At 42.3% G+C, this 23,413-nt stretch overlaps 1 protein-coding gene across 3 annotated transcripts in view; it reads left to right on the top strand.

Moving 5' to 3' along the window:
* FSHR (follicle stimulating hormone receptor) overlaps nt 1-23,413 on the top strand; it is a 153,015-nt gene that overhangs the window by 110,443 nt on the left and 19,159 nt on the right. For 2 of the 3 annotated variants that reach the window (XM_010967756.3, XM_045504842.2), the window contains exons 5-6: nt 18,974-19,045; nt 20,235-20,312. The exons of the other annotated variant lie outside the window; for it this stretch is intronic. In XM_010967756.3, coding sequence (XP_010966058.1) covers nt 18,974-19,045; nt 20,235-20,312 — 150 coding nt within the window. The remainder of the gene's footprint in view (nt 1-18,973; nt 19,046-20,234; nt 20,313-23,413) is intronic. 3 annotated transcript variants of the gene reach the window in all.

The following is a 23,413-nucleotide window of genomic DNA, read 5'->3' as shown; positions in this document are numbered from 1 at the left end:
AGCAAAGCAGGAAATTACCAAGGGTAGGGGTGAGCTGCCATTTGACTTGAGAACCCTCATTCCTACATGCACACACACTTAGAGATATTGTTCTGCAATTCGCAGCATTGATTCCATTTCATGCTGATCACTGACGGCACAGAATTCAAGACAACTAGAAATCAGTGTTCTTCATCACCCCTTTATACTGCACTGAGGAACCTGAAATGGTTAGGAAAAAAAATCCTCGTGAATAAAGAAATGTACTTTAACTAGAAGACTGTACACCAAAGGATTCATCTGGGTGGACTTTTTTTTTTTTTAAGTCAATATTGTATTTGCAGGCAATATTTCTTTCTTTACCACTCTGCCTACCTGGAGCTGACCTGTTATGTATGAAAGATTATCTATTGATCTGTAAATCAGGTTTACACAATATTCTCTTGCCTTTGCATCCTGTCAGCATAATTCTCAGGCAGCTGGATGCTGCCCTTTGCTACTCAATAAACCATAATTTCATCTTCGCAAACCCTTCACACAGCTGGGCAGGCCCCCACCCCCAACTGACAACCATCTTCCACTCACATGTGGGCCTGTTCTAGCTTCTTAGGATGCTGTTAATGGTAGCCGCACCATCTGCTTTCTCCAGCCAGTGACAATTCTGGGGGCGTCTTCACTGGGACTCACCTCTACAATTCAGGCTATTTCTTCCCCGCTCCTCCCTCCAAATTACTCTCCCTCTTTTCTGCATTCTTCTCTTTCACTTGGGTTAATAGGAGTGATGAAACTAGCTTCTCTGATTATAAAAGCTAAACCATATTGGACATTGCAGGGCCAAAGGGACAGAGGGCAGGGATTCAGAAAGCAGCACAGAGATTCCAGGGCCACCTACTTGGACTCGGCTCCTGCCCTTGTGTGACCTTGTGTAACTGGCTTAACTCTCTGTTTTCCTTTCTGTAAACTAAGGATAACGGTGCCTGTATCCTTGCATTGTATGAAATGCAATACTAAGAATAATGACTGACATTCAGAAAGTTCTCAATAAATGTTAGCAATTCTTATTAAATTCCTGACCCTGTCATTTACCAGTTAAGAGAGCCTGTGGAAGGGACTTCATCTCTTTGTACCTTGGTTCTCTCCAAAGCAGACTCCTGACATACCCAGAAAGGTCCCTCCAAACAAGCATAATGATACCATCCAGCAGAGTTCTAATGGAGGGCTCTGAACCCCTTTCCTTTTGCTCATTTTCAACGCTAGTGATCCCCAACACCCCATGCCATCCCCATCATAATTAATTCCAGTTCTTCACACTGCCAACTGGTCGGATAATTCTTCCTACTTCTACGGTGATCTACAATTGAACTCTTTATCATACTTCACTGCATTTGAACTCATGGCAACCCCAGGAGTAAGCAGGGCAGTACAAGTCTGAGCATTTTCTAGAAGCAAGCTGGTTTTGCCTGGAGTCCTGCTTACAGTGCTCTTCTGACAAGAACATGCAGTGTCCCTGTGCATTGAATTACTCCGATACTTTTGATGTTCAGCAACATTTCACTCTCTAGAGTGGTGGGAAAAGAGCCAAATTAGGGTTCTTGTCTGGAATTTACGGCAGCCACGTGCACAGGGAAAGGATCGGTGCCCTCCCATTTCTCCTCCAACGTTTTGATTGTGAATTAGCCAGTCAGTAGGAACACATTCTTTCAGTCAGCCATTCAACAATCATTTGTTGAGGTCATGCCATATCCCAGGCTGTGTGGTGGCTGTTTCTTGGGTGCGCTAAAGATCGTAAGACAGATGAAGCCTCTGCCCTTATGGAACTTACATTCTAATTGAAGAGACAAACAATGTTGGTGGTGTAATGCTGTCAGGTGGTGACAGCAATATGAAGAAAAGTAAAGCAGGGAAAGTAATGGTTTAGAAAAGGTGGTTGAGAAAGGACAGAGGGGCCTGGTGAAAGACACTGGAGACATCTGTGAATAGCTCTCAACACCAGATCAGTCTTTGGGAAGAAAAGGCTATCATCCATGAAACACTAAAAACAACACGTCTGTCAAGCTTTGTGGCACTGGGCGAGGGTAGGAAGACTGTCCCAATGCCTTGGGCTGGACTAGTCAGGAAAAGCTTCTTGGCGGTGAAGGGAGAATTTAGCTACAACTTCAGGGATGAGTAAAACTTGGAAAGACAGAAAAGAAGGAATTTTCTGTGAAAGAAAGAGGTGAGTAAATGCATAGAACATAAAAGGACCATGGAATAGGCAGAGGATAGGGAGACTGAGTCTCTACTAAAAAGAAGGTGTACCCAAAGGAGTACGACTATATTAGGATGAATTGCATTTGATAAGATTAGAAAAATAAACTAAGGCAAGAGAGTTCAAGCCTAACACAGTAGTAAAGAATAAGCTATAAGAGATTCTTGAACAGCAGAGTGACAGGATGACAATGATTTGGACTACAGATTGACAGGTAGCAGGGTATAGACTATATTCAAGGGAGACTGGTTAAGGACCAGTTGCCATCACTGGGGATACAGTAATGGTGGCATCTGGAGGAACAGAAAGTCACAGTTCAATTGGGGGCACATTTCCAAAAAGAATCACTGGTATATGATTCACCTCCAAGTCAGACAGGGACGCAAGTGACTGCAGTGATTTTTGCCCACTTAACCTATAGTCCCCAAAGCCTCCCTTCCTCCTTAGTGCCCCCCAACACAAAATCATCCTGCAGACAGCACCCATCAGGAATGCAGTCTGGGCAAGAAGTCATCTTACACGGGGGCTGTGATTACTGGGAAGAAATTATTAGCCATCTTCCTGGCTGTCAGTGTTGTAAGTCTGTAAGGATGTTGTCATGACTACAAGGATGTTTAAGCACAATGGAAATTATACAATTGCTTCTTTTATTGGTCATCTGTCTAGCAGAGCCAACTTTGCTGGCCTTTGCTGATTCCAGGAAAAGACAGTCAGGTTTTCTTTGTGGAACACTGAAGTTCGAGATGAGATTTCAGCCTGAGCAGGCCAGCTCTAGGAGAACAGGAAGCTCCTCTTGTCTTGGGGCCTGATTGTAACAATGGTGACATTTTCATGCAGCTAACCTCTCCTCATTCCTCTGATCTGCTCAGTATGCTTTCTCCTGCAAGAAGTCCAGGTCTTCTCCATCAGCAAGACAATTATTAGATCCATCAATTCACATTAGTATGTTCAGGTCTGACATTCCTCTTTCCAGGTGAAGTGACATATTTAAAAGGGGCCTGGAAAAGGCAATGAGAAACCCAAGAACTGATACTGAGAGACTCTCAGGAATGCAGGCCTCTGAGAGCGAAGGAAAGTCCTACAGGATCTTCTCCTATAGCAAATAGGTAACCATCTACTCCTCCCACTTGCAGAGTCTCGGAATTCTATTTTCACAGACTATATCTTCTGATGAGGTAGGTGAATCCTAACCTCATTAATGGTGAAATAAGACTTGCCTGTCACCACCAGAAATCAGATGCGAAGACAAGTCTAGAGAGGGCTCAGAGAGAAACAGTCTCAGATTAGCTACGTGAAGCTCAACTCTGACCTCTTCCTCATGGCTAGTGTCACTCCCACTACCCCTAGACAGTGGCGGACTGATCTCTTCAAGCCCCGGTTTCTTACTCTGCAAAATGGAAATAATAAAATGTGCTTCAAGGGGCTAATGAAAAGAGGGAAACGGACTCCACTTCCTCCAAGACCTCTTTTAGCCCTCAGGTGCCTGGTGTCTAAACTGCGATCTTCACGAATCTGGGGGTCCCAATGTCATTGTCTGTCCTGAGGTCAGCATATTCAGACTCAGCACAAAGGGCCTTGTAGGGAAGGAGAACGTCCCTCTGCAAGACAGGAAAATCCCGCCCCTCTACTTCCGCATCAGACTCTCTTCTCCAGAATCCAAGTAGACCCTTTAAACGCTGGGATCCTTCAGATGCATTCAAACTTAAGCCATCATGGCATGTCCAGGACCTTCTTTCCCCAACAGAGTTCCCAAAGTGAAAAGCAGACCTATTTGGAAGAGATGCATTTAGAAAACGCCACCAGATTGTATCCAAAGGAAGAAAGAAAGTGAACAAACATATTTCAGCAATCAAAATCGCAGGCAAGACCAGAAAGGGGGCTTTTGCAGCTCCTCCCACAAGCTCTTTAAGAAGAACTCCAGTGGATCCGAATAAAGGGAGAAAACTAATGAGAATCCCTCAACGGATCCTTTGCCCTTGACCAAGGAACAGCTGTGTAAAACAGACAAAGTCGTATTTACAGGTGGTGAGAGGAGGATAAAAAGCTGTACATATCTGTGTAGGAATATATAGAGAGAGAGATGCACAAATCCCTGAGGAAAACTAATAGAAATACTCACTATGGCACAATATCAACATACAAGACACTGAAGAGATGAAGATTAGCCCATGATTGAGAGCTGGTTTTTTGAACCTCAACACTTGAGAAAAGGGAAAGGAAAAGTTTTCACAGCATTACAGAAAAACACAATAAATTTGGAGGAAAATAAACATTGGTAAGAACGACAACAAAAAACTTAAATCAGCTATAAAATGTACAGTAGAAGCTGAGCTTCTTAAGCACAAGGAAAGTCACAGGAAAGGACTTTTCACTTTCCCCTGCCACTTTGGTCCCTCACAGATGAGCACAGCCAGCCTTAGTGGAGCCGGAGAGGCACTGGATGTGGGGCGAGGCTTAAGAGGCAGACAGCACCCAGCAAGCACTGGCGCTGGCCTGAGAGGGCACATTCCTGGAGAGCTGGAGAAGGAGAGACAGCTTAGCTGGTGAAAAGCTGAAGGGTATCACATGAAGCTCCACCTCCATGGAAAATAAACTGCTACCTCTTCTCCCACCCCTGCAGCCTCAATATTGGGAGGTTTAAAGGGTATTTTGGTCCTGACTGACTCTTTTTAGATTTGCATTTATCCCCAGGAGAGTCCATGTATGAAGATATTAGAGCTAACACAAGAACTGTCAGCTTCCATCTCTGCAAAGATGGAGTGGCCCCTGGAAGCGGGGACAGCGGGAGGCAGCTGGGCACTGCAACAGGGGGCGAGCAGGGCAGCGAGAGGAGGGAGGACATTATGCCAGTAAACTCTGGTCACCAGATGTGATGCTATTCTGGCGGCAGTGGGTGGGGGAAGCAGGTTTCTTTCACTGCCTTATCCCCAGCCAGATCAGCTGGCTCAAGACCAGGGAGCAATGAAGCAGCTAGTGATGTCATCATCTGATTCTACCGACCCACAATCCAGAGCAGAGGCTGTGTCCAGTTCATCTCTGAGCTCTCTCACAGAGCACAGGGGCTGCACACAGTAAGCCCCTTAATGAAAACATGGGCCTGGGTTTGACTCTTTCTGTCTGCATGGTGTCAGGGAAGCAGCTGCTGTTTTCAGAGAAATATCTCGGGGCGTTACAGAGGGTGAACACTGTAGTGACAAATGCTTGAAGGAAGAGCATTTTCATCTCCAGGAGACATTACCAAAATGTCCTGCTGCGGTTTCATCCTGAGCTCACCCACAGCAAATCCTGTCTAGTTCAAGGGGCAGTGAACTCCTCCCGCATCAGTTTGGGATTCAAAGATAGCGGTGCTGGGCAGGCGGAGGAGGATGTGTAGGGGACGCATCAGGGAAGAAAGGAGGCTGCCTCCCTCACAAAGCTTGCCCAGCCCAGTCTCTCCAGACAAGGGCCAAACCACAGGAGCCACCTGGAGGCAGATTCCTTCGACAAGACACTGAGGAAGAGCTCTTCTCTTTACAGGAGAGCCACACACCCAGGTTCCAGCTGCGGTCCTACTTGTGAGAACTTGTAGTAAGCAAGTAACCAGACCTCTCTGGGCCTTAAGTAAAATGGAAAGGAGAACAGCCTTTTTGCCATCAAAAGGTCGTAAGGAAAAGAGAGGAAGGGAGAAGATAAGTTAGGGTGCGGGGATGCTTTGAAAGTTCAAGTCAGCAAACAAGCATGAGCACTGCTACTTGGACAAGGCACTGCTGGCTGATACGGGGTGGGACACAGGAACCATAATCTAGAAAGCACTTTCACTTTGCACCAATTGACACAGTCTTACAAAAGCCCTCTAAGCTTCCACTGATGTATGGTTCCATTTTACAGATGGGAAACTTGAGGTTCAGAGATGCTGACTAAATTGCCCAAACTTACTAAGTGGGATTAAGAAATGACCTTGGGGCAAGAGAAACTAAACTTTACTGAACAAGCTGCTAGGTGGCAGACCCTAAACAAGGTATGTTGTTCACACAGCGCATTGTCCAATCTTCCAAAACCATGAGGCATGTATTTTCCTCAATTTACACATGAGGGACTTGAAACTCAGAGATTCTGTAGTGGGCAGAACTGAAGCCAGGGATGTCTGTCTCCACCCTGGTTCACCCTGCTTTCCAGCATGCTGCAGCTGGCAAGGTGCACAGTGTGGATGAAGCCAATGTCAATGTCCCCAGTGTTCTGAGCACAAGAGCGACAGCTGATTAATGTTTGCCATTTGGAACTTGTGATCATCTACTCGGGCTAAGTTGAAGTGTACCTAAGAAATAGAAGTCTAAATAATTCATGTTAGAAATGAGTTGTGGGGAAGAGTGTGCAAACTGTTTAAAATATTAACTCTTTTGCGACTCCCCCATGTAATTTCAAAGTAACTGCTTGCCACAAATTGGTAGTTTGATTAAAGTATTTCAGCATCCAAGACAGTCCCAAAAGACTGCCTCTTGGCAATGCTCTGTTGGCAGTGAGTCAAACTTGGAGACAGCCTGAGGTTTTAAAAGTCCTTGCGAAGTCAATGTGGTACCATGGAAGGAACCTCACCGAGAGGCAGGGGAGCCAGAGGGCCCAGGTTCAGATCCCATTTCTTCCACTTTGTAGCAGACAAGTAACTGAAACTCTCTAAGCCACAGTTACCTTATCTATAAAATGGAGCTAATGATGGTATCTTCCTCATGGCATTGTGGGCAGGAATGAACGACTATATAGGCAAGGCCTTTAAAATGGTGCCTAACGTGTGCCAAGGTAACTGGCAAGTTTTAACTATTACTCCTTCTACTTTGACTTTAGAAATTTGGGTGATTCATTTACCCTCTGTGAGCATTGCCTCCCTGGTCTGTAAGATGGGAATTATAATTATGTTCATTTTAGAAACCCACAGTAAAGTCAAATGAGATGATATGAAATAACTTTGTCAGCCTCATGTGCTACATAAATATAAGGCAAGGTGACTTTCCAGTCTTTCCTTCCTAGACGTCTGCGTCAGAACCCGTTCCTAGGGTTTCAGTTACTTCCCAAATACCAGTCGTTCGGTCTACTGCCACGTTAGGCAGCCTCTCACTGGGCCTACATTAGATACTGGTCACTGTGTCCCCCAAGCATCAGGAGACAGGGATGAAACCTGCCATGTGGTCTTCTAAAGTTCTTCTCTCAACCTCAGTGACAACAAGCAGCTTCCACCCTTCCCCGAGGTGGTGAAAGGAAAGGACAGATTCCCAGGTGTCTCGAGGAGCCCTTCTCACAAGGTGTCCACACTGTTCTCATGCCCACTGTGCATGAGAGGTTAAGAGCTGCATGACTGGTTTCTAGAAACCTGGGATAGAGCAGTTCTCACCCCTTGGTATCTCAGGGAAAACATCAGCTCGACACCCTGGTACACTGAGATGGGCCCCAGCCATGCAGGGACCCTCCAGCGTGCTCCAAATAAGGACAAAGAACGCCAACAGTGAGAGCTACACCGTAGCCCGTCACAAATTTTAGTTTCCTACATTCTGACTCCTTTTGTCAAAGATCGGCCCCGTTTTGATTCGTTTTGCCATCAGAGAACGTGATTTCCTCTCACCCTGACATGGGGTGTGCGAAGGTTAATTGCTGGGCTAGGAATAGGAATTAATCCAGTGACTGACGTATTCCCTGCAGCTGCAGGCGAGTTACTCAGAGTCTCCTGCTCACCTTACCTCCTTTGGGTGTCACCTGTGGGGGGCCATCCTAAAATGCCTGAAGATGCCAGTACAAATTGGATCAAAGGTCACTTCATCACAGGGTGCCCTTTCTCCAGTGTAGTTCTGATCCTCTGTACCAAAAACTTTCTGATTTCTGTCTTTATAGAGGAATGGAGAGTGCTGACTAATAGAATACTTCCTCTAAGAGAGAGTTTGCCAACCATTTCCTACATGGTGACAGCATTTTCAGAGAATGAGCATAAATCAGTATAAATACTCTAGCTTCTAGCAGGGCTTCCAAGGTTGAATTAGGAAGTACCACACTCAGGAGATACTCTAAGAGAAAGGCGGAATCCAAGGTCCGTGTGTTTGGGGAAAGTCAGTACAGTATTTCCTCCTCTTGGGTATTTATAATGAATAATTTTGTGGTAAGGGCTCGGAGAATCCTGCAGGAAAGAAACTGCTTAACCTTATTAAACCAGCATTTCCTAAACTTATTTGACCACTGTAGCCTTTCATATGTGAACAAAGCATTTATAACCTCTGGAAATAGTAATTCTAGAGAAATGCTAAAGGTTTCTAAATTGGAAGGCATCTTAGCAACCACAGAGTTCAACTTCCCTCTCTAATTCTACACCCAGTTCCGATGTGTGGGGTTTCCCCATACACACCCAAGAAATGGTCAGACACCAGCTGGTTCCCTACAATTCAGCTCAATTCTGACACTATCTGCCTGGATGTTGCATCAGATCCCACAGACTGAAGGCCCAGTCCTGTAAGACTGTTCCCCTTCAGACACCAACTGCAAGTCCAGGTTGTCATCTGTGCTTCTGATGAGCCAGCTGTACACTGGAGGTCCCAATAACCCCTCCTTGAGTTTGGTTAATTTGCTAGAGGTTCACAGAACTCAGAGAAATATTTATAAGATTACCAGCTTATTATAAAAGGATGTAATTCGGGAAGAGTCAAATGGAAAAGGTGCACAGGGCAAGGTATGAAGAAAGGATTCAGTCCTTCCATGCTCTCCTCAAGTCCACCACCCTCCCCACCCAGAAGTTCTGTGCCAAGAGGGGGAATGGAGACCAAATTCTCATAAATCACGGTATCACACTCCTCATGAAGAAACCCTACAACACGACAGACACACTTCCAGAGGTAGAGAACCAGAGGCTTCACAGTACAACCCATTCCTCCACCAGGCAACTTTCATAATGAATGAGAATTAGTCATTCTGGTAAGCCAGCCGATGGTAAGAGCACAAACGTCAGAGTCAGAAAGATGTGGATTTGACCTTTAGCTCTACCCTCCTTATGTGTGGCTTTGTGAAAGTTACTGGACCTCTCAGCTGAGCCTCCTCCACTCTGGTGTAAGGATGGTCATGATACCAGTTCTCTTAAGGTAGAGGAGAGGAATAAATAAAATAATCAATGTTAAGTGCTCGGTGCGGTAACTGGTATATAGGAAGTGTTCAATAAATGTTGACCATTATTATTATTCATCCTACACCTACTTTCCAGAGCAGAGCAGCACAAATCTATTACCATTTCCACTTGGCAGCCCTTCAGAATCACAGTTTTCTCTTCCCAAGCAAAATATCCTACGTATTGGACCATATGGTCTTGATGCCTCACCCATCTGCACACACACACACAAACCTTATGTTCCATAATAAGTTCATTTATAAAGAAGGTACACATACAATTGCAGTATGAATGTGTGTGCATGAGAAAATACACACACAAAATATTTTGAAGCATGAAGTAAAGATGAAAAAATAATACACTTTTACATTTAGCTTTCACTCAATATATTAGAATAACAATATTCTAGAGAAAGTGTAGCATACGATGTGCTTCATTGTTTTTTAAATCCTTAGTTTAACACTGAAAAAAGCAATCCACAAGTCATGTCAATACTAGATTCAGACAAGATCAGACGCATTCAGGGTGATATGGCTGTAGTCAAAAATAGAAAAAAGGAGACTCAAATGATCTTATCTGCAAAACAGAAGAAGACTCACAGACATAGTAAACAAACTTATGGTTACCAGGGGGAAAGAGGTTGGGAAGGGATAAATTGGGAGGTTGAGATTTGCAAATATTAACTACTATATATAAAATAGATAAACAACAAGTTTCTTCTGTATAGCACAGGGAACTATATTCAATGTCTTGTAGGAACCTATAATGAAAAAGAATATGAAAACAAATATATGTATGTATATGTATGACTGAAACATTATGCTGTACACCAGAAATTGACACATTGTGAACTGACTATACTTCAGTTAAGAAAAAAAAAAAAACAAACTAGCTTCAATGGCTGTCAAAGCTGAGAACAAAACTACTAAAGTAAGTAGATGCAATGGAAGACAAGGCAATAGCTGTACTCCCTGAGTCACCACACTTAACGTTCAGTTCTATACTTTTATGCAAATATTTGTATAAAATTCAGCTAGTAGATTTTCTTTCCTAATGTCAATCAGAAGTTCTTACAAGCTACCTGGAAGATGTTGCATTTTTATGTAGCTAATGAAAGTGTTAAAAACCCAGTAGAAAAAATTTAAGTAAGTTAGAAAGTTGTACATCCTTGTTTTTAAAATATGATATGAGGGTTTTCATAAACGCAGGCATGCATCATTTTCAGCAATAAATTAATTTTCATTTCCCCCCCAAATTCTCTCCTTTCAAATACTGTGTATTATTTCTTATTAATATGTCACCTTTCCCTTAAAGAGATAAATCAAGTATGTCTAATTTGAAAATATCTTCCTTGAGGCATTATTTCTGATAGACATTTGTCATCCCAGAAAAAGTCAACAAATTTGGATCACTTGTATTTTTTTTAATGTGAAAGTCATCTTCAATTTTGCCAACGTTTTGAAGTAATATGCCTTGAAATGACCAACAAGCTTCTAGGGGAGAGAATGGTCAGGACCTTGAGACTAAACAGAATCAGACAGGCAAGAAGGTTAATCCAGACAGGTTTATCAAAAGAAGCAGGAGGAAATTGGAGAAAGTGGGGCAGGAGGAATCTGGGAAATTCAGCTGCAGCCCCCAGTGGTTGCAACAGTACACACGGAGCCTCAGGCAGCAGTTAATAGACCAGCCTGCTCAGGAATCATGGAGGTCCCACAAGCACAATGGGGACTCAGACATGGAAACAGCATTTCAGCACCCAAGAGAACTGGAGGAAAGCAAGGAATGGCCCAGGTTCTAGGGGAACCAAGAAATCAGACAAGGTCTGTTACAGTAAAGAAATACAAGGCTGGACCCTGACCACAGCAGTGCCTGGACACAGTGCTAAGGTTTCCTGTTAGGTAAATCTTATCATTTCCCTGGGTAAAAGATGAAGAATCCAAGTCCTGGAGACTTCAATGCACCCCTTAAGGTCATACATCTTAAAAAGTGGTACAGTTAGGACTTGAACCCAGGTCCTCCAGCACCAGAGCTGCTAGTCTGAAGATGTGTTACATGTCCTTTCAGAGAGTAGGACCAGAGCCTGATTGTTAAACCAGAATATTAGGTCAAAAAAGAATCTGCAGCCAGGCTAATAAGGCTGAGATCCTCAAAATCCTGCATTTGGGCACATTAAATTCCCCCTGATTGCTAAGGAGTCTGGTTTCCATGGAGACTGAGGTGAGTCTGAACTGAATATGAGTTAAATGGTTCCAGCTTTGAAGACATGATATGGGGGAGGCAGGAAACGAAGCTCTCCTACTGTCTCATGTAATTCCTTATACAAAAGCATTTTACAGACAGAGAAACTGAGGCTCTTAAAAGGTAAATGAACTGCTCAGGACCACCCAATGAGTGAGAGAGAAGGCACTAAATCTAAGGTCCCTGACCTTAAGACTAAGGCCATTTTCATGGAACTACAGCTTCTTACACACATTCCCATCTAACTCCGAGTTCGTGTGATTCTACACCTAAGCAAATCTTTATTTAATGATTCGGGAAGTACATGTTAGCATCTTTTCTAATGGTGTATGTAGAGATGCAAATCCCCAGTCAATAAGGATCTACAGTTAACAGAAAATTCAGTATCAGCGAGCCTCAAAATGTAAGGAGTCTTTTCATATATTAATTAAGTGTAGTCTACTCTTCTCCTTCTTATCTATCATTGGATAACTAAATTCTCCCAGAGTGGTTAGGAGGAAGGAGTTCATTTTATCCAAGAGACTAAAAAACAAAACAAAACAAAACAAAACAAAGGTAACTAAAATGTAAAAAAGAAAGGAAAGAAAAAGACAAATTATGTGCAAACAAATTTTATACCACAGAAAACCAATTAGAAGATACAAAAAGGAGTTCAAGTTCAAACCCTCAGTCTTGACTTATAGGAAACGTGCTTTGGCAAAAATAATAGATCTCTAATCTAGATAGACAAACTGGCAGCATCCCCTCTCTAAATTAGATTTGCCTAAAACATCTCAATGGGCCATTCAGGTCACGGTGTGAACTCTGTTTCTGCCTCATTTTACAAACTAAAAGAAAACTGGATCGCACAGTCTCAGAATTAATATTCCCTGTCATGGGTGATTTTGGGTGGAACAGAGATCAAGAACTGCATTCTTGGTTAGCATGTGTGATGGAGAGGGATGTCTTGTTCTACCTGACTTTTCTCAGTTCAGTGGGTTATGTAGTAGGTTCTTAAAAACTACCCATTGGTTTGTTTTGGCCACTACTGTGAAGTCAGGGTTAGAGGATGGTGAAGACATGGGCCACCTCAGGGGGTCCCCAAGTCTTCTTAGTTGCGGTTTCAGCACCTGACAGTGGCTTCTAATCACTCAGCCATCAAGTCCACACTTCTCTACCTAGTCTTAAAGTTCCTTGAGATACTGCCTCCTCCTTCCCTTTCAGTTCTAACTTCCTTTGTGCCCCACCTCCCACCCCTCCTCTGGTCTAGCTACACATGCTTACTTCTCTAGTTTAGGCCAGTAAGCTCTATACTCTCTCAGAAATCTTGTTTGCTCTCCTTCCTACAAGAATGCCACCATAACTAATCCAACCCACATTACCTTCCCTGTCCCTGAAGTCTTAAGACACTCACAGTCAGTAACACAGTTTAGCACTCAACCCATCTGAGTATTTCATCTATTCTAGCCTTAACTCCTCAATTCACCTGCAAGCTCCCTGAAGACAGGGCATGGTCCTTGGTGTCCTCTCTTGGATGGGAAAGAGGCTGTATGGAAGGAAGGTAGATGGCCCAGTGAAGACAACTGAGCACACATACACTATTAATTTAATAAAAACAACCCACCAGCACTCTTGAAGATTAATGCAAGCACTAATTGTGTCTAACAATGGGCCTTAGAGCTGTGGGGTCAACTGTTCATGAAAGCAAGTATATTATCATGTTAGGTGTCCAGACATAGTAGGACTGGTTCCCATCAATTGAAAGGACCTCAAAAAGTTCATTCTGGCAGGAGAAGTACCCATTTTCATTATTGTGACCTAAAGACCAGGGACAGTCAGGCACGAAAGGTGTTAACACCAGCTCAGCATGTAAAACTGGCTGATGAGAAGGGAGAACTGTGAGCCAGTCACCTTTCTTTAGAAGATCCATTTGCAGAACTTAAATTTGCTGACATTTTACCCTCAGGCCTTTACCTGTTTGTGAAGATAAACTGCGGTTGAGTGAATCAAAATAATTTCACAGCAAACAGTCATTTGACCAGAGCAAGCCCACTGAGACATAGAGCTCCTAGTTGATTACCCACTTCCTGCCTCTATCAGACATGAATTTATTGATCAAAGGGGAAAAATGATTTGAAAACTAAGTGTTCATCCGAACTCCATTTCCTGAGTTATCCTGGGGTTATGGAGAGTTTCAGCTACAGAGTTATCACCAATAATCCATCTCTGTAGATGGTCACTAGATCTTTTTAAGTGTCTTAAACTCAGAACCACTGGAACAATTTTGGCCATTTTTGTTGCGTGTCTTCTTTTCTATAAAGACCAGTGGTTTCAATATGCATCTACAGACATTTGTAGATGGCCTGTAAGTATAGGGGCTTCAGGAGCTCATACTATTGATATTAAATAATGCACTTGTATTGTTCTTATTGACAATCATAAATTCTTCCCTCTTTCAATTATGTAAATTTCTTACTCATTCGCTAAGAGAGTGCCAGGTTGATGTCTGTATAATGTTAAATCAGTTAGGTTTGATGAACACAGTAGTGAATGATTCCTTTTCTGTGTTCATCTCTTGACAGCACATAACACATTGCCTGGCCAGCTACACATCAAGCACTTACATGTCCTGACACTGAGTGTTAAGGAAAAACATAATTTCCACTGTCATGCCATTCACAATCTAGTTGAAGAAACAGGCTTTGACTAGATAGATAAACACAAAACAACATATAGTTCAGAATTCTGTTGAGCACTAATAAGGGAAAAGTGCCAAAAAGGATAGATTGCACTGGGAATAAATCAGGAACCTTAATTTAGATTGGCAATCAGGGTACTCTTCTCTGAAGAAATAACATTAGTAACTGAACCCTGAAGGGAGAGTTGAGATTGGCCAGGTGAGGACTGGATGGTAAGCCTTCCAGATAGAGCATGTGCAAATGCCTGGAGACAGGGGAGAACTTAGTGCGTGTAAAGAACTGAAAGGAAGTCACTGGTGCTGAGGTGAATTAGGGGAGATGAGGGGGCAAGAGTAGCCAGTAAGGAGTATAAGTTTTACTATGGGAAAGAACTAAAGGAAAGCAGAGGACTAAAGCAATCTGATCTACATTTTTCCCAAACTCCTCCTCCTGTGTGCTATATGGAGAACTGGTTAGAAAGGACAAGATGAAATGTATGGAAAGCAGGAGATTATCACAGAAATCTAGAAAAAAAGTTGATGGTGGCTTGTTCTAGAACGGTGTCAGTAGAGATGGAAGAACTTGCATGGCATCGATAAATATTCTGGAAATGGAATCTAAGAAGAACTTGAGATGGACTGGATGTTTGGAATGAGGGTGAAGAAGCCAAGTTTAATGTCACATTTCTAACAAACAACTGACAGATGGGAGGGCTATTTATGAAGAAGAATTAAGAAGGAGTAGTTTGGTGAAAGTGATGGGGGGACCTAGTTTAGTTTGCTGTGTCAACAAGACATTCAGAAGAGAATATGTGAACTTTGATTAGAGATGGACTAGAGAAGTCAGAAGTCAAGTGTAAGCCTAGGAGCTGTCATACTGACAGTACTTACAGCCATGCAAAATGAGACCTTCCCAGCAAGACCATAGAGAAAAAAGGCTCAGAGTACAGACAGAGGAAGGGAAGTCAACAACAAAAGAACTAAAAAGGAGTAACAGAGAAAGGGGAGGAATAGGAAAGGAACTAACAGAAGAGAGAGATCAGCAGAGAGCACTGAATTCTCCTGACAGGTCTAAACAATGAGACTTCAGATTGTTCATTAGATTCACTGATTGTGGGTTGGTGGATTTGGGGTGTGACAAAAATAGTTTCAGTGGAGAGATGTAGAATGGAAACAAATTGGAGCAGATGGCAGATGAATAGGATACAAGGAAATGAAGACAGAATATGCAGGTAACTCTTTCTAGAAACTTTACTGTAAAAAGAGGACAAGATACAGGGCTGGGCTGCAACTGGAGACAGATTTGGAGTCAAGGGAGAGAGCGATCATCAGTGAATCTATGTTAATTGTGAAATTCTGCACAATTCTGTCTTAGCCTACATGCTCCAAAAATATGTCTGAGCAAGAGCTTAACATGTAAGTAGTTTATTTTACATTCAAACCCGAGGAAAGAGATTGGATGGCTAAAAAGAAGAAAAGAAGGAATGAGGGAAAGGCAACTCAAGAATGTATTATCAGCTGATTGCCACTGGAAACTGAGGCCCAGGTATGCTAGAGCCCCCTAAGGTGCCACTTAGAACACATTCAGAATTGCTCACCCCAGGAGTGGAAGAGTCCACCACCAGAAGAGTTGCCCCAACTCTCCTGTACCTCCTGATTTGCTCCATGCCCCAGAATGTTTGAGCAGACTCCTGTAAATGTCCCACTCAGAGGTGGTAGAAAAGCCCAAGATAGAAAATGAGAGCCCCCTAGTGTACCTGAGGCCAGCGTCTGCTAAGTTAAATCTGTATGTAGCTGGTTGTTACGGTAATCACTAGGGTAAAAGATGGAACAAGAGAATGTGAAGCAGGGCGCAGAGGCATCTGATACAATGTCTACCTTGATATTCATACATTCCACATCCTTTCTGGTCTGGAAAGATGAAATGGCTTGTGTCTAGTAGCTCATGCTAGAGTTGGCACGTACATTCTCCTGATTCCTGGCCTCCAGACCTCCCTGACTCTGTTTAAGATTAATTACTCCAAGTAGCCGAGATACCTGACAACTAAATTAACTAAATAAGTGTTTTCATACTTTCTTGGTGACAGATGCAAGAAGTGTTTTAGAAGCATCAACCAATTAACCTAACATTTTATGAACACATACTGTATTCCCAATCTGCACACAGTTGTATAGATTGTCAAAGAATATTAAATCTGGTCCTTGCTTTGATGTCTCATTAAAAGAATTAAAGAAATACTGCATAGACACATGGGAAGAGATCTAAAAATAGTAGAAGGCTGGATATGATTAAATAACAAATGTGGACTAGGACAGTGTCAAGCTAGCAGATGTTTAGTTATGGCAGTGTTTCTGTTGGGAATGAGCAGAATGCGATGGAGACCAGTCAGGAAAGCTATTTGTTCTGGAAAGAAACTTCAAACTCCAAATGCTAACAGAAGCTATCTCTGGTTAGTGATACTAGAGGTGATTTTTACTTTCTTCTGTAGATGTTTCTGTATTTTTCATAGGTCTCACAATAAATATGTATTACTTTTATAGTCAAAGAATGTATTTTTAAAAATAACCAAAGGATTTAGCAACTAGAACTCTCATGCATGGCTGATGAGAATGCAAAATAGGACAGTGGCTTTGCAGTTTCTAATAAAGTTAAACATACACTTAACAGCAACCTAGCAATCTCACTTGTAGGTACTTACTCTCTCCCTTCCTGTCTCTCACTCTCTCTCACACACACATAAAATACACAAATGTTTAAAGCAGGTTTTTCTATAACCACAAAAACTGGAAACAACCTAATTGATGAATGAATAAACAAACTGTGGTATATGCATACAACAGAAGACTAATTGGCAGTATAAAAAAAAACCAGCATCACAGCATGAATACTGATACATACAATAACATGAAACAATCTCAAATGCATTACACCGTATGAAAGAAGTTCCATAATAGATGGTTGCACTGATAGGACATTTTGGAAGAAGCAAAATTATAGAAACTGATCAGTGCTTGGTAGGGGTAGGAATAAGAAGGAGAGGGAACTACAAAGGGATAACGCTGTGATTTAGAGGGTGATGCAACTGTGCTGTATCTTGAGTGTGCTGGTGGTTAAACAGCGTTTTATGCTTATGTTAACTCAGATCTCTACACAAAACAGAGTTTATTTTCCAGCATGAAAAAAAATTTTAAGTAAATAACACAAAAATTCTTAATAGAAGCATGTTAACAGCTCTTTCCCACAAATGAAAAATAAAGGGAGATAATCTCAAGGGCTGTGGAAATAATAAAAAGAATTGACCAAGATGGGTTCTGTGTGGATCACTGGAAACTAAGAAGGAGCAAAACATCTGAGAACCATTACAGAGAATTCAGAGGCAGAATTCACTGACTCTCTGAGTATAGAAGCAGAGAACAAGACACTGAAGTCCACTTCAGAATCATAAACCCAAAAAGACACGTGATCTTTCACAATGATAAGTGTACCAGCAAAGGTACTTTAGCTTGCAAGCAATTAAGACCCACTGTGTCTTAGGTAAGCCCCACAGAGAAAAGGGAAATGGATGTGGGGAGTACTGGAAGGATTCTAAGTAACTCACAGGAGCGAGAGAAGTGCTGAACAATAGTGTGTCAGACAACTCGCATGTGCCAACTTGAAAATCTCCTTCACCACTGCTGTGGCTGCCAGTTCCACCCAAATTTCAACCAGCTTAATGCAGCTTAATTTCAACTGGACAGCACCTAGCCTGGCCTTGTGTACCTCCCTTTCCAGTCCTGGGACTTCTATTCCACCGTAAGAGATGCCCGGTAGGAACTTGCTGGACACTTACAAGTGTGCAAGTCAGAGTGGAACGTTAATACCACAGGGACACCTTCGAACAACACGAAGTAGGAGTCTATGGATAAATCCCTCCCCTTCTCCCCCATTCAGAGTGAGAGTTCTGATACCCACTTTGAAAATCTCCTAAATCAAGTCCTTGGCATTAAGGACCAGTCACCAGTAGTGGCAGGGAATTCAACAATTTAATCTTATACTGATGATCTTTCCTCCATCTCTGTTTCATTCCTCCTGTCCCAAACTCACTGAACTCATACTACCTACAAGCTAGCACTTATCTCAGGCTCTGATTCCTGGGGAACCCAGGCCAAGACAAGCAGGCCTTGGGAAGGAGCCAATATAGTTCTGGAAATTTCAGCTGTAGAATTGTATGGACTATCTCTTAAGAGTGATGGCATCAGTGGACTCATCTCTATCCAGCTCCTTCCCAGGAGAGTCTGATGGGCCCAGCCTGGTCACATGCCTGCTCTGGGGTCAAAGGGTATGGAACTCATGCCCTAATCTCAACAGAATCACTTGCAGAGGAGAAGAGGCAGTTCTTCAAAGAGTATGAAGAGGCTAGAAATAGGAAATGATTTAGGAAAAATTTGCTATCTATTTGCAATGTGCTTTTGGATCATGTTAACTTATCTTTTTAAAAAAAAAGGTATGTATTGTGGCATATTAGTACAGCTATGTGTCTGAAGTTTAAGTTTCTTTTCCCTACACAATCAATAGCTTACTGGACCCTGGTTAGAGCCTTAAAATAGAAAACATAAGCATGATTCAGGTATATTATGGGATTTTCTGGTAGGTTTTTCTGAAAGCTCAAAATTGATATTTTATATTTGGAAAGCTTAGGCTCTAGCCGTTGTTAAAATAGCCAGCTCATTTTTCACTCACTCTCATTTCGTCTCTTTCTAGGTTAATATCCAACACAGGCATTAAGCACTTGCCAGCTGTTCACAAGATTCAATCTCTCCAAAAGGTTTTACTGTAAGTTTGAAGAGCAGTTACCAACCCTTTACTCACCAACTGTCTTGCCCAACAGCCTCTCGGCCTGTAATATGCACTGTTAAGTCAGTATTCTCCAAATATGTTGCTCTGGGTGAGCAGAGGTAGGAAGGCCAACAGCAAGTGTCCTTGGTTTTACCTGAAGGCCAGCTAGTCTCAGATTGGAGGAAGGCAGTGAGCTCCTCAATAAGGCAGTTGTCAACAGAGCCAACTTGTAGCAAATCAGGAAGTCTCTCCTTCCTTCACTATGTAGTGCCTTACATACCTCCCCCTACCAACTCCCCCTTCCTCTCTTCTTCCCTCCAGAATTCCTATGCTGCCCTAGGCATAAAGAAACCACCTGACAAATTCACACCCACGTGTTAATGACAATACATTTGCCTTTTCCCAAGGTATCTGTATCTTGAAAGAGGCAGCAAAAAGGCAACGTGTAAAGGCAAGTTTATTTTCAATAGTGAAATTGTAAGAATCTGGACAGATGCAAAGGGAAGAGGTCGGGAAAAGATGAAATGAACTAAGAAACAAAGAAGAGAGAATGAGAGAGAAAAATAGAGAATCTTCCCAAATTTCTCAAATTGTTCCAAGCAGTTTAGTCCTTTTACTTTTATATGTTAGATTGGCCCCAACAGGGAAGCTTGAGGGATGGGGAGGTGGATACAAACAGAAAAATGGCTTTCTTCCTCCTTTCAATCAGAAAGAGAAAAACCAATGGTAACATTTTTCTGTGACCCAAGGAAAACAGAGAAGGGAAACTAGATGTACCAAGGGGATTGAGATGGAGGAAGATGGAGGCCCAACTAAAGTGAACAGAGGAGTTTGGGATGGAGACGAAAGGTCGGCTTAAGTGTCTTTGTCCTGTTGAGCTAGTACCAACAGCAAAAGCAAAGATAGTAAATGAGTATGTTAGAACCTTAGCACAGTGAGATTAGCAAAGAAAACTTTCAGAGTGGGAAGAGACTGCATGTCTGCAATTCCATTTTTAAGAAGAACTGATATACTCAAGATAAATTAGATATCATTTATTTCCCAGACTTTGATCTCATCACCCTTCAGAACAGTAACAATTCAAGCATGACCTCAGCAGAAGACACCACACCACGTGGACTAAATGTGGGGAGGTGACATCAGTAGCGGTGACGTCAATATCTATTTTGTCTGTACTTTCTTCTAGAGACATTCAAGACAACATAAATATCCACACCATTGAAGGAAATTCTTTCGTGGGGCTAAGTTTTGAAAGTATGATTCTGTAAGTAAAGAAAAAGAAAATCCAATGGAGTGACGTTCGGTTTTTCATTTAACGATTTCTTTCTCACAGTGGCATGCTCCTTTCTGGTTTAGGTAACCATGGCATTCCACCATCCCAGTTTCTCTCTTGTTCTGAGCTTTTCTCTCCTTTCCCATCTTTACGTTTCAGAATCATAACACGAAGCCCTGTTAATAATTGGTGATTCTGTGGTGCGATTCGAGTATTTAAAATTGCTCTTTGAATGCTGGTCTCCTGTGATGCAACATCTGTTCTGAGGGACAGAATAACTTATGCATCAATAAAGCTAGTTATTGCCTGGCCAGGCTTTTGTTGCCCAAAGAAAAAGATCAAGAAGGAGTCTGAATCAAGGAGATACGGATATTCCCTCATAACCAAGCCAAGCAGCCCTGTTCAGCCCCACGCTGAGCACAAGATGACTTCTCATTTTCTTGGAACAGTCACTTATTTTTTTTTATAACGAGCTTGAGTTACTCCCTCTAACTTTTGGGAAAGTTTTAAAGTGCAGTCTGCATCGTTGATGAACTACCTTCAGTTTGTGCCAGTAGCCTGCCTGGCAGTTCATCCCTTTTCAAAAATGGCCAGAGAAGAGGGCACAAGGGGTTATCTACGTGTTTTGGGGATTCATGGAAGTTAGATGCACAGAATGATATTTGGGACACTGGTAACTGCAATTACACCTGTAAGGAAAGTATTTCATCTTTATATTTCACAAATTGCGGTGTTTTTTAAAAATAGACGTGTCTGAGTTTTAATATGCCAATATGTAAGTTTAAATATGACAATATGTAAGTTTTAATATGCCAATACAAAAGGTAAGTTCTAGTCCAGAAAGAATTTAAGTTCTTTTTAAAGCAATAATATAAGCCAGAGACCCAGCTGCACTTAAAACAAACAAACAAAAAGAGGGGGTTGGTGGGGAGGGCAGAGAGAAATAGTAGGCAAATGAGGACATAGTGAAGAATAAAGCTAAGCACAGTATTTGATGTAAATTTATTTCAGAGAACAAATAGATTTGAGAGAGACTAGCAGAGAAACAGGATGTGTGAAGGAAAATAAAATCAAAGGCATGTATCCAGTGTACACAGTATTAGGACAAAAATTGTAGGTAATACCTAATCCTTTCACTTAAGATGCTCATGATATTTGAAATCTGTGTGTGTGTGTGTGTGTGTGCGTGTGTGTGCGCGCGCGCGCGCGCTGGAATAAGGTGATGGGGGTGTGAGAAGTATGAGAGAAAGGGAAAGCCAAAGAAATAAGCTAACTAAAATACAAGCAGTATGAAATTTGTGCAAAATAAAAGTACTTGTTCTAAGCGTAAAGAAGGAATCATGTGATATGAGGGGAGGGTTGAAGGAAGAGCTCAAAGAGGGAAGGCAGGCAGCTGAGAGAGGAGGTTGGATCAAGGATGGGTCTTAGAAGGTGAGTGGGATTTAGCCACCTCGTAGGCAGAAGACAAGCAGAGGAAACACTATCATCAGGGCCAAGAAGTTTAAAAAAAAAAATGATAAAAAGGAACTTTGGATAATGGTGAGTACCTGAGTAATACCAGCCTGGTGGGTTTTAACACAAACACAATAGGGAAAGGATTCCTGGGCCACACCATGGAGGGAGAAGGTCCATGATAAATGTCATCAGTTACACCTGGTTGCTTGTGCTTCTGTAAACCTTGCTCTCAACACAGGTGTCATTTTAAATAGAGTCATTCAGAATTAGTTAATGTAATAATGCAGAACATTATGTAGAAAATATATGAGTGGTAACCTGAAATTAATATAATGTTAGACATCAATTATCCTAATTTTTTAAAAAGTGGGCATGTGCTAATATTCTCATAGTTCCACACATTCACACACATCCACTTTGTCCAGAACACAAGACAGAAGGCAAGTCGTCCTGACCTACCTAGGCTTAATTCTTCCCAAGTAGGGGAAAAGAATTTGAGGAAGTAAGTGCCGTTAACAGTCTCGCAAACCCAAACCTACAAAAGATGCGTGGAGGTCATAGCTTTCTTCACTGACTCCTGTTCATGGACACTGTGTGCTTCCCCAGAGTTTAGAACAGACTCTCCTAGCAAGAACAGCTTTCCTAAGAGCCAACACTTCTCAGACACGTCTCTATAAAGGACAAATTCACATTTGTGAGAACAGGACCTTTTTTTTTTTTTTTAACTCAGATGGCCCTTAATCAGAAAACCCACATTCACTACAATTTAAGTCTCCAATTGTTCTTAGCTTGGGTGCTCTGTCTGGATTCAGGGGTACTTTGTCCCCCTAGGGACATCCTAGGGTACTCAGGAAAACAAACGAAAAGAGCCTGCCAAAATGGCTCTCATACCTAAAAGAGCTTTCTAAGCACTGGCATTTTCTAAAATCCCAAAGCCCTGTTTGTTCTATACATATATTAAAAAAAAAAAAAAAAAAAGACAGCCCAGCAATGAAGAATTATCAGACGCTGGTAATGAGGTAATGAGGGAAACGAGAAATAAAAGCCTACCACGAGGAAACCACTGAGCCCTTCCCCACCCTCTACCCCCAACTCTCCAGCCATAAAGTCTGAACAGGGTAGTACCCAGCTATGGCCGACCAGCAGATGGACTCATTCAGAAGGAATAAAACGAGGTTACACGGTGCCAGGTCCCAGCACGCCCTGGCCACAGGAACTGCTCACTTCATGCGTGTTTCATCCCTTCTTCACTTGGCTTCCATCTCATGTGCCCGCCCCCAGAACCTTCATTCATTAGGGTGAGGGCAGACTCTGCTTCACGGACCTCCTGAGACTTCACTGAGTGAACACGCTAAGTGAACACACTAGGGAAGGGACAAAAAAAGATTAAGGAAAATCGTGATTCAATTATTCCTTAGCTGACGCTCTGCCCTGTTTGTCATCATTATTGTCATGAGGTTGGTTTTAAAACCAGCATTACCTCTCTTAAAAGAGTAGGCATGCATTTAGTAAACATCGGCTTCTCTGTTAGTATTTCGAGAGTCCTACTGCCTAACGTAAACTCCGGGGCAGGAATTCTGGACATAATTTGTTTTTTTGCAGAATGATCCATTGTTGACATGGAAAATTTCACTCCC

Source organism: Camelus bactrianus, chromosome 15, assembly GCF_048773025.1.
Source record: "Camelus bactrianus isolate YW-2024 breed Bactrian camel chromosome 15, ASM4877302v1, whole genome shotgun sequence".
Classification (NCBI taxonomy): domain Eukaryota; kingdom Metazoa; phylum Chordata; class Mammalia; order Artiodactyla; family Camelidae; genus Camelus; species Camelus bactrianus.
This window is presented reverse-complemented; position numbering and strand designations above follow the sequence as displayed.